Below are 27965 nucleotides of genomic sequence, written 5' to 3' on the forward strand. Positions count from 1 at the left end.
AATTTGTTTGATACAGGATCCAGTTAGAGTTAAAATTAGTTAATTTTCAAAGAGTTAACTCTGGGTCAAATGTTAACTCACAACTGTGGAACTGGATCCTGTAGTATAAATAACACAGTGGAACCTCGTTACAACGAACTTCAGGAGACCGTATACAACCACACCTGACTTGATCAAGTTGCTGAAATATTTAATTCCAATCCCTGGCCAAGTGTGGAAGTTTTTTAAAGGTTCCAACTTCATGTTCGCAGGAGGCTTGCTGAAAACATCTGCAACGGAATCAGGAACATGTAATCAACTTCACTGGGGTTCGTCGATGGTAAAATGGTTGAATTCCTCAAGAACTCATCTATCCATAGCTGCAAATAATACATACAAGGTATGTGCCAGTTGTTTCATTCAGGGGTGGAACGAGCAAATAAACCTCCTATAGACTCACAATCAAAAACACAGTTATAATATTCAATATCATATTTATTTATAAATATTTATATACATCTGATCACCTATTAATGCTATAACAAGTATCCAGGAGTTACCGCAGGTATCTAGATTCATTAAATATTCACTCAACTTATAGTCCCTTACCGAACCCACTTACATCAGGAAATATTGACTAGATGAGTTTATTTGACCACAGATTTTAATTGAATGCAAGATCCAGCAGTGTTGTCCAAATGTACCCTAGCGAAACCTAGTGGTATCTCGCTTGCGGCAAGCAGAATCCTCGATTGCTACTTTGAGTCCTCTTTCTTCGAGGAATGTCACCATTACGATATATCAATCATATTGCTTAAGCCAACCGTCTTCAACTCGACAAAATCTCTATACTTTACGTTCAACTAGTTAATCAATATACAATACTTTAATGGTCACAAAGATTACCCTCAATCTAAATACAACGATTTTAAATCAAAATCATCACCGTACGAATTAAAGCATCTTATTGACGATAAATTCATTAATTAATAAACAATGCGAGGAATTAACAATATATACATATAAATCATAAAGAAGAAACAGTTTTGACTAGAATTGACTTAGGACAATATCATCATTAACCAAGGGCGGATCCAGGGCCAATTTTGAAGGACTTGTCATATCACCAAAGATCACTTCAATGTCCAAAAAGGCAATATTAAGCGGAAATGCACTAGTTGATAAAATGCGCTCAAAAAAATTTGATGGACTTGTACAAGTCCGGTAAGTCCCCCTGGATCTACCCCTGCAAATCCTCTAATTCCCTACACACCACCGGGTAAAGGCAGTATTTGAGCAGCTTATATAAAGGTGGAACGTCGTCGTCGCGTGTCGGATACGATTCAATCATCAGCCGAATATGTCCGATATATCGTTCGGTTTCGGCTTGTTCTGATTGTTAATACTCTGTTGCGACGGCCCGCCGCCGAATAGGCTGTCGAAATCGTCGTCGCGTCGTTGTTGGTTAACGACGCTTTGTTGCTGTTGTCCGTTCGTGATCGCCAAGTTACCGAAGAAGCCCTGATTCGACTGCGGCCCCGGCGCCGGGCGGTAATACTGGTTCGCCATGCCGCCCGGCTGCGGTATCATACCCGCCGGCGATCCCATCACGCCCTGATGATATCCGATCATTCTCTGCGGCTGCTGCTGACCCATGAATCCTTGTTGCGGTTGTTGTTGGTATCCCATGTACGGTTGTTGCTGCGTCATCGCCGCCGGTCGAGCAATTTGGTTCAACGACGGTCTCGGCTGATTCGACGACGTTTGAAGTAAACTGTCGAACGCCGATAAATCGACCGTCGCTTGTTTCGGGGGCATCTGCGACGCGGCCGCTGCGCCGTACGACGGTTGACCGATCCCTCCGCTGAACGAATTCGACTTCGCCGGTCCATACATCGTACTCGTGCTCGCCATACCCGGTCCGCTTGGGTTGTAATTCACCCCTTGCCCGTGCGTCGTCGATATGTTATAATTAGGCGCGCGGTTTGAGTTCAGCCCGGTCGACGCATCCATGAAGTTGGAATTGACGAGCGACGACGTGAGATCTTTAACGCGCGGTTTGTTCGCGGTCGGCGTCGATTTCGCCGTGATCGGCGCTTGAGTTTTCATCCTCTGTTGAGCTTCTTGTTCACGAGCGAGTCTTTGTTTTTCTTCCATCGTCAAATTTGTAGCCTGAAAACACGAGATAACAAGATAATCCCGCAATTCTAACAACCGTTAGTTTTTTCTAAAGGGTTTCTCTGAATGATATTCATCAAGACTGGAAATAGTCCCAACTATTTATGAATGGGGATAAGACCGTCAATAAAACATTTCATATATGTTCTGCAAAACTTTATCAGTACGGCAATCTCAGGGGTAGGCGAAAAATATTTCACATTTCTGAACACAGGCAAAAATTTACAAATCCAAAATCCCCCTAGCGAAACCTGTTAGTTGAGGCTGTAAGTTGAGGTGAACTATATTCAAATATTATCACTCCGAATGAACACATACTTTAGGTGTCTGACTCGTTGGAGAAGTCGGTGACTTTTTGGTATCGGTTTCCCGCGAGTCACCGGAGCTGCTGTTACTAATCGACACACTACTGATACCGAAACCACTCAGAAATCGATCCATCTGAAAATCGGAATAATAACATAGTTTATAACGCGCGGTGCAGTGTAGCAATACCCGGGTATCTCCGGTCTAGTGATCCTTACCATCGTGTCCGATTTCGGCGCTTCAGTCGGTACTAAATTGTTCGGGTTGTGCTCGGGTCCAAAATTGATCGTTCTGAAAGTTCAACACGCAATATGTAAAATATGTATGTTTAGAGGTCATGCAACCTCACAACAGCATTTCTTGGTTTGGACAGGGGATGATGACTTCTCTCCATGGGAGGATGCTTGAGTTGGTTTACTCAGCAAACAGCTCCTCGAATGGTTTGGTCAGTTCACCCATTTTGAAATACGACAAAACAAATGTGGCTGGTTTAAGCATATCAGTTGATAAACCCATCTAAACAATGTGATTTTTCAGTTACTCTAATGGGTTTGCTCTAAACGAATGCTCCTCAGTTGATGAGCTCGTTCAGTTCGATAGCTACGAACAAACCTTTGTTCTTGCTGCATGGAATCGAGCTGTTCTAGTTTACTCCTATGTTCCGATTCAACGCGTCCGATCATGTCTTTTATCACCGAGATGAAACCATTAAACTACAAAACAAAATATGTGATCGCTAGTAATAAGTAACTAAAGCCGCCGCAATCCTTGAATTTTGCTTGAGTACCAATAAGAATAGTATAATTCATGACAGATAGATTGATGTATTCTCAATGATGAAAGTAATGAATAATCCCACAATTGATGATATTTCAAATTTATTATTTATCTGGCGGTTATGAGATTTTTCTAAATCCTCCAAATCCAATCTTCATATAATAATGAATGATTCATGCATTATTCATTAGCTTCATTCTTATTTGCTTACTGCCACCTGACTAAGACATCGAAGTTAGAGGGACATTGATACTTCAACACTAACTATTTTTCATGATCTTTTCCCCGACGATCAGGGAATCATTACAAACTCAGTATCAATCAACTCCTCTTCTCATAGACAACAGAAATTCACAGATTTCAAATAACCCATTAAATTCAATAGAATCTTAACGATTTCGTCATTCACAAACCTGTTTTAAATTGAGATTACTGTCAATGCATAAAGGCAGCAGGAATGGTAAAGTTTTTGTCGCGAGGATGTCCTTCGTTATTCCTAATTTCTTATGACTAAATGCTACTTGATAAATACCTGAAAATCAAATTCGTATTGCGCAATTAATATGCGTCGTATTCTTCGGTAAAATATGAGGTTAAAACAAATGAAATGAACGTACCTAAAATACTCATGAGGACAGCAGGTTCACGCGAGGGAATCTCTGTTAACATCGGAAGCACTTCGTCCAAAACAAACCACTTGTCCATGTATTCTAATAACTGCCCGATACATACGAGGCAGTTCACACGAACCTGGACAAAATTATCAATTCTTAAGTTTAGAATTCTTAAAGCGAAGGATAATTGGATACGAAATGTAGGAAAAACTAGACAAAAATTTAAGATAAATACTATGAAAGTTATTTCAACTCAATTGCTACAAGCCTTCATCAAAAAACTGTTGAAGTCTTTCTTTGGACTGTTGGTTTGTCTATGGAAACTACAATACTATAATTGCTTCTTGCGAACAATGTAGACAAAGAACTAGCTTACCAGGTAGTTACGTGATCAGAGTAAAAAAGTAAATGTTTTAGTTTGATAAACAACTGTCCCCAATTTCATGTAGCAAAATTGTGATTAGTAGCTTATAACAACCATCTAATTTCAGTAAACTCGATGATTAAAACTAGTTGTAATTATCTTTGTGAAACTCGACTCACCCCTAATAATGATGTAGCCAAACAGAGTTTACGAATTCTCGGCAAAATGGCGTTCTTCATACTGCTATATTCGATCAAACTGGCGAACGTAGGAATAACGCTTAGACAAATCTCCTAATGAAAATAAACAAACATAAAACATTCAATGCTCAGAACCACCAGACAGGGTTCTGCAGAATTTTCTATCTTACATTCTCAAATTTGCCTGATCTGAAATTCAGGGGCAGGTTTTACAGACTGGTGTTACCTTTAACCCCAGGGTTAATTTAATTCATTTTCAATTAAGTTAGCCCCAGGGTAAAAGGTAATACCGGTCTATAAAACCGCGCCCTGATTTCTACAAAAAAATTTAACAGTTTTATTGAATGTATTGATCAATTAAACAGATGAATACTATAGTAATAATGCAGTTTTCACTGTCAACTATTGATCCTTTAACTCTAAAAAAGTTTTGAGCAACTAGCCCTGAATCTGATTTGATATTCTAGACTATTCTAAACGCAACTAAATGTAGCGTTACCTGTATTTGAGGCGAATTGCTTTCCAACGCTCGGAAGATCATTGGTAAGATATGATTCTTGACATCGGCGGGCGGCGTTTTCTGCAGCAATAAACTCATATTCTGCATGAAAATCAACGAAATCTGCAAAAAAAAATATATCAATTTCTAGTCATTGCAATCCCTTTTTCCATCTCTTCTTTCTACAGCGGCAGATCCAAGCGGTGTTTGGAGATCCTTCCAGAAACTGTGGAGACACGTTAGTTTCTTTGACCTCAACAAATTGAATAGTGATATCACAACTTTCACTTCTGGTAAATCAATCAAATAATCAATCTGAAGATTAGCATGTACATTAGGAACACCCCTGGACCCAGTTTCACGAAAAAGTGTGCAGGGTAAGCCAAAAACGGTTAAGTTTGATATGTTGTCCTCATTAAAAACATGAAGTAACCAATAGCAATTACGACTTTGTGTGAAACTGGGCCCTGGTTTCTCTTGATGACACTAACCTGTACGGGGTTCTCGATGGCGAATGCCGGTTTCAGCAACGGCAGACAGTGCGTTACGTACTCGCTGTCTGTAATCTGTTCGGCGATCGCGAGAATGCTCGGCAAAACGAATGGAACCATATCGGCGTTGACGAATTCACTGAATAAACACGGTAATATTCTCTGCAAATGAACTCTCTGAAACACAATACGAGTTTAGTGAGAAATATTCATTCTCTCAACCCACATGAGCATGACATGAGTTTCTTTATCCCTCAACCCACATGAACTCCACTCTAGTTACTTCGAGGTTTTTTTTAACCTGAACTCACTCGGGTCCGAGATTTCTCCCAAATCACTGAGCTCTGTTTCTTTTCCCCTCACCTAACTGATATTTCTTTATCCCTCAACCCACATGAGCACCGCTCATAGTCTTCGTTCAATTTTTGTTTTAACCTCAACCACTAAGATCCATGATTTTTATGTTCTCTCAACTCACTGAGCTCCGTTTCTTTTCTCCCTCAACCCACTGAGCCCCACTCAGGTTCAAGGTTTCTTTTACTTATTGACGGGAAGAGGCCATAGAAGAACTGTGAACCAGGAAACTCTACAACTACCACCACAATTCAAATTCACAAATCCTGTATCAACGAGACACCATGCTCATACTATTTTCTGGTAGTAGCTTACCTTTGGAAGTTTGACGACGACTTGAGGGAGACCTTTGAAAAACTGTGATTTCTGTAGATTATCGTGTTGTATCATAGAATCTAAATACTGCAGCGTCGTAACGCCGACATCTTCGAAGAACGGAATCTAAAATGAAACCGAAAATGAAGAATATTAAACCAATAAACGTCATCAACGGGTGGGTTGAAGAAATCAGAATCGTAAAATGGGTGGGTACCTTTGAGAGTTGATTTGCGTCTGGTCGAACACTCGGTTCGGCGTTCAGTAACATTTTCACGTGATCGCGAACCTCTGACGGAATACTACCCAGCAGTGATACCTTCATACGTCTCAACTATAAACAATATAAAACCACTATTAGTTCGTACTGAGCTTAATTTCATTTCATGGTCTAGGCAGCGCTCGAGTCACTTTTCAGATTGTAGAAATTTTGTCCGATTTGCGAGTGACATCCGAGTTAGATGGTACGGTAGACGCTTCACTTCAGGTCAGATATTTTTGGACAGGATAAATCTCTCCGATTTGAGAGTGATATCTGATTTGGATGGTATATAGAGGTCAGAAAATATCCGAGTTGAATGGTTATCTCTGACTTGACCAGACATCTTTCAGTTGAATAGTTACCTCTATTACATGCAACATATTTCCACAATTTCTAAAATCTATATTCAGAATCCGATTGATTTTGAGTGACCCTTACCTCTTGTACGTTTTTATCGAACGTGCTGATTTGATTGTTGCATTCGTACAACGGTTTCCCCTGGTTGAACACGGCATACATGAGCACGCCGAACGAGAACATGTCACTGGCGATGCTACACGAGCCGGTCAGTTTGTACTCGGGCGCGAGATTGTTCAACGCGGGCTGCGCTACGTGGGGCAACTCTGGTTCCCAGTCGATGAACGTGAATGCCGGCTGTGAAATAATAACCACGAGAATTCTGTACTTAATCATTAACGGGTGGTTCTTATATCACAAAGTTCTTACAGATCAAGGAATCCACAATTCCATGATTTATTCCCCTGGCCCTCAAAAATTTCCTTGATTACCACCAAGAACAACAAGATAGCAAAAATCCAAATTCCCTGATTGAATGAGAAGATCTTCTTGTCTGATTCATGGATATTAACGGTTGGAAGTTGTTGTGGGTGGCCTGAAACCCCCGATCTGTCACTGCTTCAAGTATCTATTGTATGTAATCAATTCAGGATGCTTACAGATCATGGAATACAAAATTCCCAGTCAAGATCAAAAATCTATATTCCCCACCTTTTCCCTGATTTTCAGGAAAAGTGAGAATTCCCTAATTTTCCCTGCATGTTCAAAATTGGCCACCTCTCAATACGTACTTAACGCTTATGATCAACCCCTTATGAGAATTCATACGATTATTATATTTATAGACTATATTTTCTAACTTAAATCCATTTTTTTATCGACATTTACGACGACGGTGAATAGCTATTTTACCTGATCGGCGCTTCCGATGTTCGGAAGAGAGAAATCGAAGCCGCTCAGTTTCCACGCTCCGTTCTTAACGACGACGATCGATTCGGGGCAGACGTTTTTGTGTAACATCTTCACGTCGTTGTGAAGAAACGTCAGACCGTCGGTGATCTGAAACGAAATGTAATCCTTCGTACACAAACTGACCGAGAATAGACATTTCTTACTAATTATGATTAAACTATCCAACATTCGTCGAAGATTTTAACTGTAAATGAACTACAAACACCAGATATTAGACGGTTAATCAGCACACTTTCAAAAACTGGTCATACACGCTTCACATGTGTTCAGCACTTCATCTGAGACATTTCTAATTGAAAATGAACTACAAACACCAGACATTAGATAGTTAATCAGCACACTTTCAAAAACTGATCATACACACCTCACTTGTGTACAGCGCTTCACACATCTTAAGTTGAAAATCAACTACAAACACCAGACATTCTATCAGTACACTTTGAAAAACTTTACATACACACTTCAATTATGTTCAGAATTTCAACATCCCCGGTGTTTGTAGTTCATTTTCAGTTATAAATAGATGTTGAAATCCTGAACACATGTAAAGTGATGGTGAACTACAAACACCAATCATAATCATATCTAAACATTTTTCGCAAACTGATCAGGACTTAGCAATAGCTGAGGAACGACTAGAAAGAGGATGGCTCCAGGCTGCGGATACCTGGATAAAAAATGTTGCCAGTTCAGTAATTTGAAAATCACCTGTAGTTCGTACTTACTTGTAACAATCCGTATTTGATTTCGACGTCGAACAGTTTGCAATCTTTCAATTCGGCCGGTAAAGGATTCGGCACATTGTCGCAGTTGCCGAGCATGTTCGCGAGACTGGCGAAAACTCGTTCGGTCGCAAACGCCAGACTGTCGCGCGACTCCTCGATCGGGTGCAGCACCGATAGTATTTTCGGGTGTCGTAAACGCGTTAGATTGGCGACTCCTTTCTTCAGCACCGACACGATGATCTCCTTGTCTTTTTTCGAATAGCGATCGATCAGTTTCTTTTCGAACATGAAAACGGACGCTTCCTGCGGACGGGAGATAGAAATTCAGATTCAGATTTCATCGAATTACAAATTCTCGTGAGATGATGAAAATACCGAATCACTTTTCTCAATAATACAAAGCTCGAGTAACTAAAAGAATACTTTAAGGCAATCCTTCATTCGACACAGTGTAAAATGGATATAAAATGATTTAAGTTAATGCAGTATTTCAAATACCAGATCGATGTGATTAGTCTCTGCTGAAACTAGTTAATGATAGCATGGACTTTTCTCTATATTCAACTTCGAGTAAATGAAAAATTTTAGGCAATTGTCCAATACAATATACAAAACGGATATAAAAAACGATGGTTCATTCAGACTGCACAATTTCACTAGCGATATTAAGGCTGATTTCAAGTACGGGCACTCCCATAAATTAAGCGATTAACCCACAAAAAACAGGTTACATATGATTGAATATAGACTATAGTTCTACTTGGCATCTAGTTAAATGAATGTTCGCCGGCTGGCTGGCTGGCTAGCTGACCGGGTGACTTACTTGTTTCGTAGTTTTCTTCATCGCGTCGTAGATCTTCCACAGACAGCCGGGACCGGCGCTCGCGACGTGATTGCCGACATCGAACTCACGAGTGACCGGATTGCCGGGCAACGCGCCCGACACCGTGTTCTTGATTTTATATATCATATCCATCGTGGTGATCCCGAAACTGAAACTGGCTCCCTGCGTATCAGTAGAAAAAACAAACAACGTATTTTATATCGCCGCGTAAACCAGACGCGCCTGACCCAGTCTTGCATTTGTGAGTTCATATTAGACACTTAACCGTTTCAGTGCGTCTACACCGCAGTGCGGTGTACGAATCAGTGATGGATTTTGCTAGTACACTGCACTGCGGTGTATTGATTTAATTAGTAATTACTAATTATCTCTCTTGAAAGATGGCAGCACCTGTCAAACATAGTGAAATATTAGTAACTAACGATATACCGCGCCAGGGTGTAGACGAACTATAGTGCTATTCCCGTCATTCAACACACTAGGGTGGAATTTCTTCAGAATTTTAAAATTATCTTCAGCACTATAGGGTTAGCCAACATTGAAAGGGTTAAAGCAAATTGGAAATGGTCTTTTGGATCCAATGCAACAGTTCTAGACTCCCGGGGTTAACACATTTAAAATGAATTAATTCAACTCAAACTTAACCTACAACTGAGAAAAAGGGTAGGTCTACTTGTAATTTTGACTACCCAATACACATAGATGTAGCATTGGGTCATTAGTTACAAACCAGCAATTGGATATTGGTCACCATCAGAAAGCAGAAATAAAGTGTTCAAATCAAATCAAATCAAACCCAGTTCCTCAGTAAGCAGATAGATTATTATGGCTTACTACGATGGTTTCTACCTCAAACTTGATTTCCGGTATTTCAAAAACAAAGCAATTTTCATGCGTAAAATATCATCATGGCAGTGACAAAGACAAGATCCTTTTATTTAGAAGCGTACGATATATCGTAGTTTTCCTACAAAGCCGAGATGCCCAGGACAGTGGTGCTGTAGGCACAGTCAATAATGTGTAACGACAACAAAATACAATACGCCCCGATGAAGAAATATACATGATTTTAAAAGCTAGAGTGCTAGATTTAGACAGGGTAGCCACTTTTCCCCCGTTTACGAATTCAGTGAGCGATAACGCAAAATTGAATCTGCTGTAGGTGAATGGAGAAATTTCCCGGCTTAAAACCTTACAATTTATCATAAAAGAAATAAGTCATCTCGTCAATTGCATATCCTAATTCTCTCGAGTTCGATGGGGTTTTTGGCAAAATTTGTCAAATTCCCCGAGTTTTCCCTGATTAATTTTCTAATTCCTCAAGTTTTCCAGGCGGGTGGCCACCCTATTAGATAACCTAGTGTCGACCATGCACCAACCAACAATCAACGACAATGAACCGATGATTCCCGGACTATATTATAATCATATCTCCCATCACCGCACAATTCCACTTATCAATATATATATATATATATATATATATATATGATTTCTACCTCAATTTTATTATTAGCATTCTTAACGTTTTCGACTATATTTTTTTTCAATGAACTGATACTGTCCATGATGCGCGTGGAAGAACGGCGATCTGAAATAATTGAGAAAGTTTTGAAGAAGCGCGATATTGAGCAGTAACCGATTTTAGAATTTTTAGGATCCGATACTCCGTAAGAAGGGTCGATCGTAACAACTGAGTATTCATCGAGCTACTACAACAGTTACTCATACACATTATAGATTAAAATGTGGAGGGGAAAAAAATGTGCTAATCAATTAAAAATAACATTAAGATTAATCAAAGGGGGCAATGGACAGGATCAAGCTAGGACCAGTAACCTATGCTAGCCAGACCCAAGATTGAGCTAGGCCCAGCGGCAGTAGTAGGGTGAGGCTCATGCCTTCGCAGCCACCAACAGAGCCAAAATTGAGCTAGGCCCAACACTCCAGTCCAAACAGAGGCAGAGCAAGGATTGAGCTAGGCCCAGTAGTACTCCAAACTAAGGCAGAGCAGGGGTAGGCCCAGTACTCCAAACTGAGGCAGAGCAAGGACTGAGCTAGGCCCAGAACTCCAAAACCGAGCCAGCTAGGCCCAATTCTCTCCAAACTAGATCACAATCAACCCGACACTCGTCCAGTAGGGCCGGCACAGGGAACCCGGAAGTGATTTTAAAAGTCCTAGTTTTTATTTCTAGCAGCGGACTAACCGGTGTTTCTCAGCAAATATAAGAACGATTCATCGATTAGACAGCTCTCTGTCTCGGTAGCTGTCTATTTCACCAGTTCCTCCTGTAATCAGCGACTATTCGGCTCGGATACCCCACATTCAAACGACAAATTAATCAGAATTTCGATGACAGTTGTTTGACAAGCTGTACCGGAACTACTGAGTAGTGTATCCTAAACCTCGGGTATTGGATTTATTTTTGGAAATAAATCCAAATCCATCAATTACGCTGACCGGATGTATCCACTAAATCGCGGTTCGGGACTTGACTGAATTGAATACGAGTTGTCTGTCGCTGATTTTCGATGTAATTGCCTAGCCTACTTATATTTCTATTTTGATGATTCTACTTTGATTTCTGAGTTAAAGTAAAGACGAAAGTTTAGGCCTTTCTACTACGGATGGTTTATTTTGTCACTTTACGTAAAATAACGTAGATAAAAGGGAAAATGCCCCGACTTCGTTCGGCCGGCGACCCGGTGGGCCCGTGGAGGTCGTGGACGTGGGCATTCCCATTTCTCATCATCATCGTCATCATCCTGCTATTCTTTACTTTCGCACCATATTAAATGTTCTAGTCTATCAAATAAGAAAAATATGAACATAAAGAGTGGAACATAAAGAGTGCGGCCCGAAAGTAACGACAGGAATCACAGTGCAATTGGAAGGGAGTGTGCAGTGTGCACAGTAAATTAATCCATCGGTTTCATGATTGAATATTTCAAAAAATCACCTCTAACCCTTACACAATAAGCCAGAAATCGATGAAAAACTTATTTAAATTCAACCAGCGTTCAGTCAGGGAAGGGACCTTTTTCTTACACCACCAGTCCCTACTCTAGATCAGACCAGAAACTAGTCCTTCAGGAATAATTATCTAATCTAAATTGTGTATTTTCTTGTTATTCAGTTGCTAATGAAGGGAGCTGTAAAATAGATAGTGAAATCATCATGAACAAGAAAGGTGACAAGTACAAAAAACATGGCAATAAGGGAAACATCGCTGAAGGTAGGGTATTGCCTTAACTGGTTTAAAAAACGCTCAGGCTATTTTTACGACGCCGTAAACGGATGACACTAGCTATATTTACGACGTTTCATTCTGATTGGCTAATAACGTTGCGCATGCGCACTAGGGTGCGCGACTTAGAAAATTCAAGGCAAGTGTGGAGAATAGAGTTAGAGAAAATAGAGCGGATCGAGCAAGACTCGAACCCGGGCCAGTTAATTACTAGCGCAGCATCATACCACCAGACCACCGAGCTCGCTGACAGTCGGTCAAATATTTTAACTAGATATAGCCTCACCTTACCCTAATCCTATCCCTAGGGGTAAAACGGACCCTTACCCTAACCCTAACCCTCTGGACCCTCTTCTCACCCTCTTGACACTAATCCTCTCCTCTCTAGACCATAATCCTAAATTCAATATAAAACCGTCGTAAATATAGAATTCACGACCCGCTTTACGATGCCGTAAATATAGCCACTTTGTTAAAAAAAAGAGACTTTATCATCGCACTTCTTCATTTAAATCTAATTCTGTTTGCAGGTCAAGGGTTTGCCGGAAGAAACAAGAAAAAGATGGTTTATGAATACAGAAAGATGCAGTTGAAAGAACGGAAAAAGCAGAACTTAGAATCCACAAATTCGAGAAAAGAAAAATCACATCCGAAGAATAAAAAGTAAGTGTCAGGATTATGAGATTGTGCTGACTGTCAACTGGTCGAGATGCGTGGCAAATTTTTGACCTGCCAATGTTGAACTTTGAACATTTTCAGACCAACTGGCAATAAAAGCACGAACATGCTCACGAAATCACAGATGAAATACACGAGTCGAAAGATGGAAAAAGAGAAGAAAAAAATGGTAATTTTTGATTTATTCGCGACTTGAGTGTTTTAATAGGGGTATAGCACTGAGTTACACTTGCCATATGATGACATCCGTCCGAACCCCTGGGGGCAGTTGCACAGTAGTGGCTTAAGTCCAAAACTGGTCTTAAATCTTAAAACTGGTCTTAAGTTGTTAGATTGGCTATAGAACTAAGTTGGTGTTAGACTGGTCTTAAGTCTAAGCCATGTGGGGGGACATTTTCAGTAAAATTTCCGGTGAAATGAGCAGATGATTTCAAAAGAAGACCAGGGCCCGGTTTTATAGACTGGTATTATCTTTAACCCGGGGGCTAACTCAATTCATTATAAATGGAGTTAACCCCTGGGTTAAAGGTAATACCAGTCTATCAAATTGGGCCCAGAGGGTTGGCTGCTGCAAAAGTGTTTTTGTTTGGCGTATGCGAAATAGAGGGCTTTGAAATTCTTATTTCGACTAGTCACCATTATGCCACAACATATTTTTATCAGGTTCATACAAGGGGCCAGTTGCTCAAAAGTTGGTTACAGCTTACCAGTGGATAGTTGACATGGTGACAATTAAAAGTCCATTGTTATTACGGTCGGCCATCCATTAATCTTTAACCACCCTTTGAGCAACTGGCCCCAGGGACCTGAGGAAAAATCAGGGAATTTCTGATTTATTTGAAAAATCGAGTAAATTCTGACTCCTTGAAAATCAGAGAATTTTGGTGTCTTGTGTGTTCGCGCTGGTGGTGAGTGGTACATGGAACCGCTAGAGGAGAGACAGCCTCCATTGAATATATCTTATCATGTAATCAGGAAATTTTTGGGCAATGGTCGGGGAAATTGGATTGCCCGATTTGTGAGGACCCTGCATTATTTAAGTAGAGAATACTAACCTGTCATCTACGGAAGCGATAAAGGGCCTCGAATTGTCGCGTTCAAACTCGACAAGTCGCCATATTTATGTCGATATATCGCGATATATCGTGTCAAGTCGACATGAATATGTCGACATATTTCGTTTTCACAACCATTTTCCTCGCGACAAGTCGACATATTCATGACGACTTGAAACTCAGTCGTCATATCACTGGCATCTTCGTCTTACATTTCGACGTGTCTTCAACTGACGACTTGTCCCGTGGAAAATGGGCGAAAAAGCGAAATTTGTCGTGAAAACGTCACGATATGTCGATTATTCATGTCGACTTGACGCGATACATCGACATAAATATGGCAACTTGTCGAGTTAGGACGTGACAACTCAAGGCCCTTTATCGCTTCCATTGTCATCCCCTTCGTTTTGAATCAGTTTCAATCAATTGAACGTGACAATGACTTTGTTCTCGTTTCAGGAATTGATTAAGAAGCAGAAGGCGTCGAGCGAAGCGTTGAAAAAATATCAGGACAAAAAGAAGGAAACGCACAAAAAACTTTGCAAAAAAACATTCAAAGGGCAGCCACTGATGTCGAAACAAATGGACGTGTTGTTAGAAAGAATACAAAACTTGAAGAACACTTGAATTTTCTACAGAGTTTACGTGTTTTTTATTGGATTTTGTTTTGGAAATGAACACCTGCAGCATTCGACTCGGATATCGGGGTTGAATTAGGATCGACGAATCAACCCAAATTAAACTCCCCTGCCGACAACTGCATTAGTTGTTGTATAGTTGAGACGATCATAATGTTGATTAATTATCCAATGTTGACTTACAGTTAGCGAATTGAATTCAAATACAAAGAGTGATGACTTATGTAATAACGCCAAGTTTTATCCTGGGCCCAGTGTCACAAAACCAGTTTAAGCTTAAAACGATTAAGTTTGAATTGTTGAACACGTTGAAAAATGAAAGTAACCAATAGCAATTACACCAAAAATTTAGGTTAAACTTTAACATGAAACTGTACCCTGATAACGACTTAGCTGAGTTTGACTCTAGAGAATAAACAAAGCCAAGTTGCATATTTGAACAATGTCCTGTCGCGCTCGAGTAACTGAAACCGTGACCGGGACGTGATTAGCCTATATGCATTCTGTACATGAGTCAGTTATGAATCGGCTGTCATACGAGACACACGTTAGTTTTGTATAGATTTTGGATATCGACTCTGCGAGAAAATACATTGGATTTTTAAAACTGAAATACATTATTTGGAACTCACAAATTCAGACTTTCAAAAACCATTGTTCGTATCTGGACGCTGCAACGATCTCGTAGAGTTTCAAGATATCGACTTCGGAGCTGCAAGAACGTTCACAGGTTTTTGAAACGGGAATTCGCTACTCGATTTAGACAAATTGGAATTCTCGAGTTCACCGTTCGCATCTGGATAAACTGCAGCAATCAGTGTTGGAGCTGATGATATCGTAGGATGAAGTGTCGATTTCGTTGAAGATTGTGACGCTAAGAAATCTGGAATAAACTTGTGTAATATCAGGATATAATAAGCTCATTATCAGTGCATTGGAAAATCATCATTGGATTGATAAAATGTGACCGCTAATTGATTAAACCGTTGGTGAGACATTCTTATACTCTAAATAAGTTACATTTCTGTTTGTTCTTTGTTAATTTATTCATGTATGATTATGCCATTGAACATGATTAAATTGATGTCTATATTTGATATTGTTTGTTATTATTTTATGACTCTTATCGTGAGAATTAATGGTCTATTGGTGACTCGGGGGCACCAATCATAGGTTCGTGGAGAGACTCCGATGGTAAGACGATGAAAAATAGGCTACACATTGCCCTGGCAGGATAGGAATGAAGCCTCGTCACCGTGGGAAAAACTCCTTTTACCCTGGCAAGCGAGTATCGGTCCGGTCCCGCATTTTATAGGTCCGACTCCGCATTATGGCTGCCTTAATTTCCTAGGGGAGTAGCCTTTTTGGCTCCTTTTTACCCTGGCAAGCGAGTATCGGTCCGGTCCCGCATTTTATAGGTCCCGTTCCGTATTTAGGCTGCCTGCCTTTCCTAGGGCGAAATTGACCCTTTTGACTCCTTTATGCCCTGGCATGCGAGTATAGGTCCGGTCCCGCATTAAGGCTGCCTTTCCTAGGGGGAAATTGGCCTTTTTGGCTCCTTTTTGCACTGGCAAGCGAGTATAGGTCCGGTCCCGCATTTAGGCTGCCTTTCCTAGGGGGAAATTGGCCTTTTTGGCTCCTTTTTGCCCTGGCAAGCGAGTATAGGTCGAGTCCCGCATTTAGGCTGCCTTTCCTAGGGGGAAATTGGCTTTTTTGGCTCCTTTTTGCCCTGGCAAGCGAGTATAGGTCCGGTCCCGCATTTAGGCTGCCTTTCCTAGGGGGAAATTGGCCTTTTTGGCTCCTTTTTGCCCTGGCAAGCGAGTATAGGTCCGGTCCCGCATATAGGCTGCCTTTCCTAGGGGGAAATTGGCCTTTTTGGCTCCTTTTTGCCCTGGCAAGCGAGTAAAGGTCCCGTCCCGCATATAGGCTGCCTTTCCTAGGGGGAAATTGGCCTTTTTGGCTCCTTTTTGCCCTGGCAAGCGAGTATAGGTCCGGTCCCGCATTTAGGCTGCCTTTCCTAGGGGGAAATTGGCCTTTTTTGCTCCTTTTTGCCCTGGCAAGCGAGTATAGGTCCGGTCCCGCATATAGGCTGCCTTTCCTAGGGGGAAATTGGCCTTTTTGGCTCCTTTTTGCCCTGGCAAGCGAGTATAGGTCCGGTCCCGCTTATAGGCTGCCTTTCCTAGGGGGAAATTGGCCTTTTTGCCCTGGCAAGCGAGTATAGGTCCGGTCCCGCATATAGGCTGCCTTTCCTAGGGGGAAATTGGCCTTTTTGGCTCCTTTTTGCACTGGCAAGCGAGTATAGGTCCGGTCCCGCATTTAGGCTGCCTTTCCTAGGGGGAAATTGGCCTTTTTGGCTCCCTTATGCCCTGGCAAGCGAGTATAGGTCCGGTAACGCATTTAGGCTGCCTTTCCTAGGGGGGAAATTGGCCTTTTTGCCCTGGCAAGCGAGTATAGGTCCGTTCTTGCGTCTAGGCTGTTGTCCGTGCCCACCCTGGAGAAGGGGTGGCTCCTGCTCGATTTTGCACTGGCAAGTGAAGATTAATCCTGCGATAAGGGGAATGGGTCAAACGAGTAATTCTCACAAGAAATGAATAGAACAATAACGACAACGAAATACTAATTCAAAATATTGATTATGATATATTTATGTTTATTCTTAAATGGTCAATCATAAATGAATGAATAAAGGAAGAACAAACAGAGGAATCAGACTCACCTCTCAGTTTCAATATCATAGAATAAATCAATCTTTAGAAAATATACAATATCTCATTAACGTTCTTTATGATTATCGATTGCACTTGATAATTATTCCAATCACTGAGTATCAGCTTATTATATCCCGATATTACACAAGTTCAAATCATATCATCCATTCATACACTGATTGCTGCAGTTTTATCCAGATGTGATCGATGGGATTTTGACTTTCGACTTAATACCAGGTGACTAGTGTTTTTCTGAATACAGGAATCATTTTACAAACAACAAACAAGAATCAACCGCGCTTTGAAAATAAATTATCAATCTCGCTCGTAATTTAACGTAAGTCATTTTTTCATCTCAAAACGATCGCGTTTGATTATTATTCCGATGAACACGCGCATTGTCCGATACACCATCTGATTATTATGTTCCGATATTGCACAAGTTTATTCCTTACAGATTTCTAAGCGTCACCATCTTCACCGAAATCGAGCATTCATTCGCCGATTATTCTACGATAAGAGTTCGGACTGATCGTTGCAGTTTATCCAGCTGTGAACGATAAGTTGATAGTTCAAATGAACGCGTATTCCAATAAAGAATTCCATATTCTTTAGTTGCAGCTCCTTTGAGCAAATATTACGGAATCTCTACAAATAAACCGTAAGCCTATGTGAGCCGTGAGACATTACAACTGATTCATGTATACAATATATCTGGTCACGTCCACGGTCACGGTCACGGTTAATCTAACCGTACGCGACGCTAAGATCAAATCATGCGAGTTGTATAAGTAAATGGGATAATAGGGGTTCATACCAAAGGTCGAACGGTGAGTGAGTAAAAAATTAAAATAAATCCCCGCACGCTCGAATTTATTTTAATTTTTTACTCACTCGACCATTCAACCTTTGATATGAACCCCTATTATCCCATTTACTCTTAAAATATTCATGTTTTAAAAGTGAGAGTAAAATGTTAACAGAATAATCTAGAAAATAAGATCAAATATAGATTTCGAGTGATAAAATATAAATTTTAACATAAAAAGTAACGAGTATTAACGAGTGAAATAATTCATATTTAAAACATTGAATATTCATGTTTACATGCGTTAAATTCTTGATTTTTAACATAAAAAGTGTGAGTAAAGTGTGAGTGAAATAATTCATATTTAAAACATTGAATATTCATATGAGTAAGAATTATTTTAATAACATTTTGTTTATAAAAATGAAGAAAGAAGAAGAAGAACCGAAATTCAAAATCGAAATGAAGCCAATGTAATAAATCTAATGCCTTACTTTCACTCATTTTTATAGTTAAAATATATAAAATAAATCAAATTAAAAGATGCTGTTTTAATCCTCCAAATCATTTAAATCATTAACTTTTTTATTGTTATTTTTTCTGTGATTGTTTCCATTTAACTTCTTTAACTTTTTACCTAATTTCATATTTTCATTCATCAAATCTTTACTGATATTTTCATAGAAAAAGAAAAGTGCAGCCAATATTAACCCTCCTGCTATAAGATAAAAAGCTTCAAATCATTTTTCCCAATTGGAATGCTGAAATCTTCCATTTATTTAAGAGAAAAATTAAAATTAATTTGAAATATATTATTTTGAATATTTAGAGTTGAATTATTATTTTTGAGTTATGATATTTTGATTTAAGATGGTGTGATTTATCGCTTCGAGTATAATATTTTCCACAATTACATAACACTTTTTCATTAGGTTCATATTTAGGCGCAACAATTTCATTATCTAAGTTACATTGAACTGCAACATCTTTATATGATTTTTCATTATCTAAATCACATTGAATTCCAATATTTGATGAATTTTCATTATAGATAATTTGTTTATTATCAAAATTAAAATAATATAATTGTCTTTTTTCAATTCTTAAGTTAATCAAATCATTATAATCTTTTGAAAGTATTAAATCACTTTTTCTTTCATTGAAAGGAATTTTGAGAATATTTATTATGTTTTCATCTAAAGTTCCTTTATAATTAAAAACTGTATTGAATATTTTAGGATTTTTAGCGCCATTATCAAAAGTATCAATTAGATCAGTAATTAAATATGTTTCATTTGATAATATTTGATTAATTACAGTAATATTTTCAATTTTATAATGTCTTGCGGACACTAGATTTGTTGCTGAAATATAATTTCTAATGTTAAACTGTGAAAATAATTTATTGGCTTCATTGATTTCGATTGTGAATTTCGGTTCTTCTTCTTTCTTCATTTTTATAAAAAAATTTTTATTAAAATAATTCTTACTCATATAAATATTCAATGTTTTAAATATGAATTATTTCACTCACACTTTACTCACACTTTTTATGTTAAAAATCAAGAATTTAACGCATGTAAATATGAATATTCAATGTTTTAAATATGAATTATTTCACTCACACTTTACTCACACTTTTTATGTTAAAAATCAAGAATTTAACGCATGTAAATATGAATATTCAATGTTTTAAATATGAATTATTTCACTCGTTAATACTCGTTAATTTTTATGTTAAAATTTATATTTTATCACCCGAAATCTATATTTGATCTTATTTTCTAGATTATTCTGTTAACATTTTACTCTCACTTTTAAAGCATGAATATTTTAGGAGTAAAAGAAATCAAAATAAATTCGAGCGTGCGGGGATTTATTTTAATTTTTTACTCACTCGACCGTTCGACCTTTGGTATGAACCCTATTATCCCATTCACTGTATACTTCTGAACTGAAAAATATCGTACAATTTGTAGACACATAAAATCAAACAAATCTGCGTAAATTTAATAACAATACAACAATACAATACACGGGTTGGATTCATGCAGTTGATGATAACGATCAATTCTAAAAACTTAAAACTCAATTACTGTTATCCATTTCGAACTCTACCTGATTTTTTCAGCATTTGTTCACTTTTATCAAAGTCATCTACTGCTAGCGTTCCCCATGAATTGTTTAGCACATTTAAATGACAGCGAGCTGATGAGCCGCTACGTTTGTTTATATAGTCTTCAGTCAGAATTGTGCAATTATTTTTCTAATTTTGTGTGTTGTTCTCGGGGTCAAAGGTCTATGTCTCGTAATAAAGAAGTTTCCAGTTTCTAGGCGCCAGTTTATGGCGGTCCCTCGAGGTCCCCATTGTTGCGATAATTTGCGCTCATTTTTAAAACATAAGTTTAGATTGAATATCATATAGTTCTGCAGTCCCTTGCTCGATGAAATCAATTTATACACCATTTTAAAGGAAATGAAATGCAGATATTTGCTGGCGATTCTTGGAATTTTTGAACGCAACAATTGAGAACAGTGACAATGTGAAACCAAGGACCGCATATCTTAACTGTGCGTAAAAGAAACCGCAATATCTATTAATTTAGAAATATCTAAGTATTTCTTGAAGCTATATTTCCTATTTTCACAGAGGTTAAGGAGGGTTATTTGCAGTTTAAGCCTGCGTTAAAATCTTTTGAATATCTTTCCTGACGACTGATCTGTACCCGCTTGAGTTTGAGATTACGCGCAAAAGGGGTCTCTTTAATTTAATACAAAATCTTCAGAATGATATGAAGCCTCATGAATCTGGATCTTTCAACCCATCTCTTGAAAATGAGTTCAGTACACCCCACCCATAAATAACAATTCAATACCGCATCTTCAGGACGATATGCAGCCACAAAATTCTGGATCTTTCTACTGAACTATTGAAACTTAGTTTAGTACACCCTACACATATAGGACAATTGAAATCAGCATCTTCAGGAAGATATTAAGTCCCAAAATTCGGGATCTTTCGACCAATCTATTGAAAATTAGTTCAGTACATCCTACCCATATATGACAATTCAATACTGCATCTTCAGGACGATATGAAGCCCAAAATTCTGGATGTTTCGACCAATCTATTGTTTTCAGTTCATTACACCCTTCCCATAAAGGACAATTGAATTAAGCATCTTCAGGACGATATGAAGTCACAAAATTCTGGATCTTTCAACCAATCTACTGGAAATCAGTTCAGTAATCAAATACATCATTTTCAGGACCATATGTATAGCGAGAAAATCCAGATCTTTTGACCCATCTTTTGAAAATGAGCTCAGTACACCATACCCATATATGACAATTCAAAAAAGCATCTTCAGGACGATATGAAGCCACAAATTCTGGATCATTCGACCAATCTATTGAAAATTAGTTCAGAACACGCTACACATATAGGACAATTTAATACAGCATCTTCAGGACGATATGAAGCCACAAAATTCTGGATCTTTCAACCAATTTATTGGAAATCAGTTCAGTAATCACATACCCGATCTATTGCAATTGAATACAACATCTTCTAGACCCCTTGTAGCCACAAAATTCTGGATCATCCAACCGTTCTCTTGATAATCAGTTCAGTACAACCCATAGCATCTATAAAGATTAAATACATCATTTTCAGGACCATATGTAGTGAGAAAATCCAGATCTTTCGACCCATCCAATGGAATTTAGTTCAGTACACCCTACCCATATGTGGGTAATTCAATACAGCATCTTCAGGACGATATGAAACCACAAATTCTGGATCTTTCGACCAGTCTTTTGAAAATCAGTTCAGAACACGCTACACATATAGGAGAATTTAATACAACATCTTGAGGACGACATGAAGCCACAAATTCTGGATATTTCTTCCAATCTATTGAAACTTAGTTCAGTACACCCTACCCATATATGACAATTTAATACAACATCTACAGGACGATATGAAGCCCAAAATTCTGGATGTTTCTACCAATCTAATGAAAATCAGTTCAGTACACCCTACCCATATAGGAAAATTTAAAACAGCATCTTGAGGACAATATGAAGCCCCAAAATTCTGGATGTTTCGACCAATCTAATGAAAATAAGTTCAGTACACCATCCTCATATATGACAATTCAAAACAGCATCTTCTGCATGATATAAAGACACAAATTCAGGATCTTTCGACCAATCTCTTAAAAATTGGTTCAGTACACCCTACCCATATATGACAATTCAATACTGCATCCTCAGGACGATATAAAGTCCCAAAATTCTGGATCTTTCGACCAATCTATTGAAAATCAGTTCAGAACACTCTACACATAAAGGACAATTGAATTCAGCATCTTCAGGACGATATGAAGCCACAAAATTCTTGATCTTTCAACCAATCTATTGAAACTAAGTTCAGTACACCCTACCCATATATGACATTTTAATACAGCATCTTCAGGACGATATGAAGCCCAAAAATCTGGATGTTTCGACCAATCTATTGAAAATCAGTTCAGTACACCCTACCCATTTATGACAATTTAATACAGCATCTTCAGGATGAAACGAAGCCCCAAAATTCTAGATATTTCGACCAATCTCTTGAAAATCAGTTCAGTACACCCTACCCATATTTGACAATTCAATACTGCATCCTCAGGACAATATAAAGTCCCAAAATTCTGGATCTTTCGACCAATCTGTTGAAAATCAGTTCAGTACACCATCCCCATATATGACAATTCAAAACAGCATCTTCTGCATGATATAAAGACACAAATTCAGGATCTTTCGACCAATCTCTTAAAAATTGGTTCAGTACACCCTACCCATATATGACAATTCAATACTGCATCCTCAGGACGATATAAAGTCCCAAAATTCTGGATCTTTCGACCAATCTATTGAAAATCAGTTCAGAACACTCTACACATAAAGGACAATTGAATTCAGCATCTTCAAGACGATATGAAGCCACAAAATTCTTGATCTTTCGACCAATGTATTGAAAATCAGTTCAGTACACCCTACCCATTTATGACAATTTAATACAGCATCTTCAGGATGAAACGAAGCCACAAAATTCTTGATCTTTCGACCAATGTATTGAAAATCAGTTCAGTACACCCTACCCATATTTGACAATTCAATACGGCATCTTCAGGACGATATGAAGCCACAAAATTCGGGATTTTTCAACGCATCTATTGGAAATCAGTTCAATAAACACCTAACCAATCGATTGCAATTGAATACGACATGTTCCAGACTGTATGTAGCCACAAAATTCTGGATCATCCAACCGTTCTCTTGATAATCAGTTCAGTCAACCCATAGCATCTATAAAGATTAAATACATCATTTTCAGGACCATATGTAGCGAGAAAATCCAGATCTTTCGAACCATCTCTTGAAAATGAGTTCAGTACACCTTACCCATAAATGACAATTCAAAACAGCTTCTTCAGGACGATATAAAACCCCAAAATTCTCGATGTTTCGACCCATCTATTGAAAATTTGTTCAGTTCATCCAACCCATATATGTCAATTTAATACAACATCATCAGGACGATATGAAGCCCCCAAAATTCTGGATATTTCGACCAATCTCCTGAGAATTAGTTCAGTACACCCTACCCATATATGACAATTCAATACTGCATCTTCAGGATGATATGAAGCCCCAAACTCTGGATCTTTCGACCAATCTCTTAAAAATCAGTTCAGCCTACCCATACATCATCCCTACCCATACATCATTTTCAGGACCATATGTAGTGAGAAAATCCAGATCTTTCGACCCATCCATTGGAATTTAGTTCAGTACACCCTACCCATATGTGGGTAATTCAATACAGCATCTTCAGGACGATATGAAACCACAAATTCTGGATCTTTCGACCAGTCTTTTGAAAATCAGTTCAGAACACGCTACACATATAGGAGAATTTAATACAACATCTTGAGGACGACATGAAGCCACAAATTCTGGATATTTCTTCCAATCTATTGAAACTTAGTTCAGTATACCCTACCCATATATGACAATTTAATACAACATCTACAGGACGATATGAAGCCCAAAATTCTGGATGTTTCTACCAATCTAATGAAAATCAGTTCAGTACACCCTACCCATATAGGAAAATTTAAAACAGCATCTTGAGGACAATATGAAGCCCCAAAATTCTGGATGTTTCGACCAATCTAATGAAAATAAGTTCAGTACACCATCCCCATATATGACAATTCAAAACAGCATCTTCTGCATGATATAAAGACACAAATTCAGGATCTTTCGACCAATCTCTTAAAAATTGGTTCAGTACAACCTACCCATATATGACAATTCAATACTGCATCCTCAGGACGATATAAAGTCCCAAAATTCTGGATCTTTCGACCAATCTGTTGAAAATCAGTTCAGTACACCATCCCCATATATGACAATTCAAAACAGCATCTTCAGGACGATATGAAGCCACAAATTCTGGATCATTCGACCAATCTATTGAAAATTAGTTCAGAACACGCTACACATATAGGACAATTTAATACAGCATCTTCAGGACGATATGAAGCCACAAAATTCCGGATCTTTCAACCAATTTATTGGAAATCAGTTCAGTAATCACATACCCGATCTATTGCAATTGAATACAACATCTTCTAGACCCCTTGTAGGCCACAAAATTCTGGATCATCCAACCGTTCTCTTGATAATCAGTTCAGTACAACCCATAGCATCTATACAGATTAAATACATCATTTTCAGGACCATATGTAGTGAGAAAATCCAGATCTTTCGACCCATCCAATGGAATTTAGTTCAGTACACCCTACCCATATGTGGGTAATTCAATACAGCATCTTCAGGACGATATGAAACCACAAATTCTGGATCTTTCGACCAGTCTTTTGAAAATCAGTTCAGAACACGCTACACATATAGGAGAATTTAATACAACATCTTGAGGACGACATGAAGCCACAAATTCTGGATATTTCTTCCAATCTATTGAAACTTAGTTCAGTATACCCTACCCATATATGACAATTTAATACAACATCTACAGGACGATATGAAGCCCAAAATTCTGGATGTTTCTACCAATCTAATGAAAATCAGTTCAGTACACCCTACCCATATAGGAAAATTTAAAACAGCATCTTGAGGACAATATGAAGCCCCAAAATTCTGGATGTTTCGACCAATCTAATGAAAATAAGTTCAGTACACCATCCCCATATATGACAATTCAAAACAGCATCTTCTGCATGATATAAAGACACAAATTCAGGATCTTTCGACCAATCTCTTAAAAATTGGTTCAGTACAACCTACCCATATATGACAATTCAATACTGCATCCTCAGGACGATATAAAGTCCCAAAATTCTGGATCTTTCGACCAATCTGTTGAAAATCAGTTCAGTACACCATCCCCATATATGACAATTCAAAACAGCATCTTCTGCATGATATAAAGACACAAATTCAGGATCTTTCGACCAATCTCTTAAAAATTGGTTCAGTACACCCTACCCATATATGACAATTCAATACTGCATCCTCAGGATGATATAACGTCCCAAAATTCTGGATCTTTCGACCAATCTATTGAAAATCAGTTCAGAACACTCTACACATAAAGGACAATTGAATTCAGCATCTTCAAGACGATATGAAGCCACAAAATTCTTGATCTTTCAACCAATCTATTGAAACTAAGTTCAGTACACCCTACCCATATATGACATTTTAATACAGCATCTTCAGGACGATATGAAGCCCAAAAATCTGGATGTTTTCGACCAATCTATTGAAAATCAGTTCAGTACACCCTACCCATTTATGACAATTTAATACAGCATCTTCGGGATGAAACGAAGCCCCAAAATTCTAGATATTTCGACCAATCTCTTGAAAATCAGTTCAGTACACCCTACCCATATTTGACAATTCAATACTGCATCCTCAGGACAATATAAAGTCCCAAAATTCTGGACCTTTCGACCAATCTGTTGAAAATCAGTTCAGTACACCATCCCCATATATGACAATTCAAAACAGCATCTTCTGCATGATATAAAGACACAAATTCAGGATCTTTCGACCAATCTCTTAAAAATTGGTTCAGTACACCCTACCCATATATGACAATTCAATACTGCATCCTCAGGACGATATAAAGTCCCAAAATTCTGGATCTTTCGACCAATCTATTGAAAATCAGTTCAGAACACTCTACACATAAAGGACAATTGAATTCAGCATCTTCAAGACGATATGAAGCCCCAGAAATCTAGATCTTTCGTCCAATCTATTGAAAATCAGTTCAGCACACCCTACCCATATAGGACAATTGAATTCAGCATCTTCAGGACGATATGAAGCCACAAAATTCTGGATGTTTTGACAAATCTATTGAAAATCAGTTAAGTACATCCTTCCCATATTTGACAATTCAATACAGGATCTTCAGGACGATATGAAGCCCAAAATTCTGGATGTTTTGACCAATCTCTTGAAAATCAGTTCAGTACATCCTACCCATATTTGACAATTCAATACGGCATCTTCAGGACGATATGATGCCCAAAATTCTGGATGTTTTGACCAATCTCTTGAAAATCAGTTCAGTACATCCTACCCATATTTGACAATTCAATACAGCATCTTCAGGACGATATGAAGCCCAAAATTCTGGATGTTTTGACCAATCTCTTGAAAATCAGTTCAGTACATCCTACCCATATTTGACAATTCAATACGGCATCTTCAGGACGATATGAAGCCACAAAATTCTGGATCTTTCAACACATCTATTGGAAATCAGTTCAATAAACACCTACCCGATCGATTGCAATTGAATACGACATGTTCCAGACTGTATGTAGCCACAAAATTCTGGATCATCCAACCGTTCTCTTGATAACCAGTTCAGTCAACCCATAGCATGTATAAAGATTAAATACATCATTTTCAGGACCATATGTAGCGAGAAAATCCAGATCTTTCGACCCATCTCTTGAAAATGAGTTCAGTACACCCCACCCATAAATGACAATTCAAAACAGCATCTTCAGGACGATATAAAACCCCAAAATTCTCGATGTTTTGACCCATCTATTGAAAATTAGTTCAGTACATCCTACCCATATATGACAATTTAATACAACATCATAAGGACGATATGAAGCCCCAAAATTCTGGATATTTCGACCAATCTCTTGAAAATTAGTTCAGTACACCCTACCCATATGTGAAAATTCAATACTGCATCTTCAGGACGATATGAAGCCCCAAAATTCTGGATCTTTCAACGTTTCTATGTGAAATCAGTTCAGTTAACACTTACTCGATCTATTACAACTGAATACAACATCTTCTAGACCGTATGTAGCCACAAAATTCCGGATCATCCAACTGTTCTCTTCATAATCAGTTCAGTACAATCCATAGCATCTATAAAGATTAAATACATCATTTCATAACCATATGTAGCAAGAAAATGCAGATCTTTCAACCAATCCATGGAAAATTAGTTCAGTATACCCTAACGATTATATACGACAAATAAATACGGCATCTTCAGGACGACATGAAACCCCAAAATTCTGGATGTT

The 27965-nt window shown here is 38.4% G+C and overlaps 2 protein-coding genes across 5 annotated transcripts; one reads left to right on the forward strand and one right to left on the reverse strand.

Annotated features, from left to right (window-relative positions):
- Positions 1 to 487: 487 nt before the first annotated feature.
- On the reverse strand, positions 488 to 11548 carry LOC141913105 (SCY1-like protein 2). 2 transcript variants are annotated; one of them, XM_074804555.1, is made up of 17 exons: positions 11385 to 11548; positions 10677 to 10768; positions 9157 to 9339; positions 8334 to 8636; positions 7549 to 7695; positions 6778 to 6993; positions 6295 to 6411; positions 6078 to 6203; positions 5409 to 5585; positions 4918 to 5040; positions 4398 to 4511; positions 3858 to 3990; positions 3654 to 3772; positions 3076 to 3176; positions 2682 to 2754; positions 2476 to 2598; positions 488 to 2151 (listed from the first exon to the last, which is right to left on the reverse strand). In XM_074804555.1, the coding sequence occupies exons 2-17, from the start codon at positions 10743 to 10745 to the stop codon at positions 1330 to 1332; spliced, it is 2946 nt and encodes a 981-aa protein (XP_074660656.1). In that variant the 5' UTR covers positions 10746 to 10768; positions 11385 to 11548; the 3' UTR covers positions 488 to 1329. The 2 variants fall into 2 exon arrangements, with proteins under 2 accessions (XP_074660656.1, XP_074660657.1); XM_074804556.1 differs by lacking the exon at positions 10677 to 10768.
- A 110-nt stretch (positions 11549 to 11658) lies between these two features.
- LOC141912748 (uncharacterized) lies at positions 11659 to 15822 on the forward strand. 3 transcript variants are annotated; one of them, XM_074804121.1, is made up of 5 exons: positions 11659 to 11711; positions 12315 to 12413; positions 12956 to 13088; positions 13185 to 13272; positions 14618 to 15821. In XM_074804121.1, the coding sequence occupies exons 2-5, from the start codon at positions 12356 to 12358 to the stop codon at positions 14783 to 14785; spliced, it is 447 nt and encodes a 148-aa protein (XP_074660222.1). In that variant the 5' UTR covers positions 11659 to 11711; positions 12315 to 12355; the 3' UTR covers positions 14786 to 15821. The 3 variants fall into 3 exon arrangements, with proteins under 3 accessions (XP_074660222.1, XP_074660224.1, XP_074660223.1); XM_074804123.1 differs by lacking the exon at positions 11659 to 11711 and adding an exon at positions 11736 to 11772 and having other exon boundaries at positions 14618 to 15822; XM_074804122.1 differs by lacking the exon at positions 11659 to 11711 and adding an exon at positions 11915 to 12091 and having other exon boundaries at positions 14618 to 15822.
- Positions 15823 to 27965: the final 12143 nt, after the last annotated feature.

The sequence above is a fragment of the Tubulanus polymorphus genome, chromosome 11, assembly GCF_964204645.1.
Source record: "Tubulanus polymorphus chromosome 11, tnTubPoly1.2, whole genome shotgun sequence".
NCBI classification, from domain to species: Eukaryota; Metazoa; Nemertea; class Palaeonemertea; order Tubulaniformes; family Tubulanidae; genus Tubulanus; species Tubulanus polymorphus.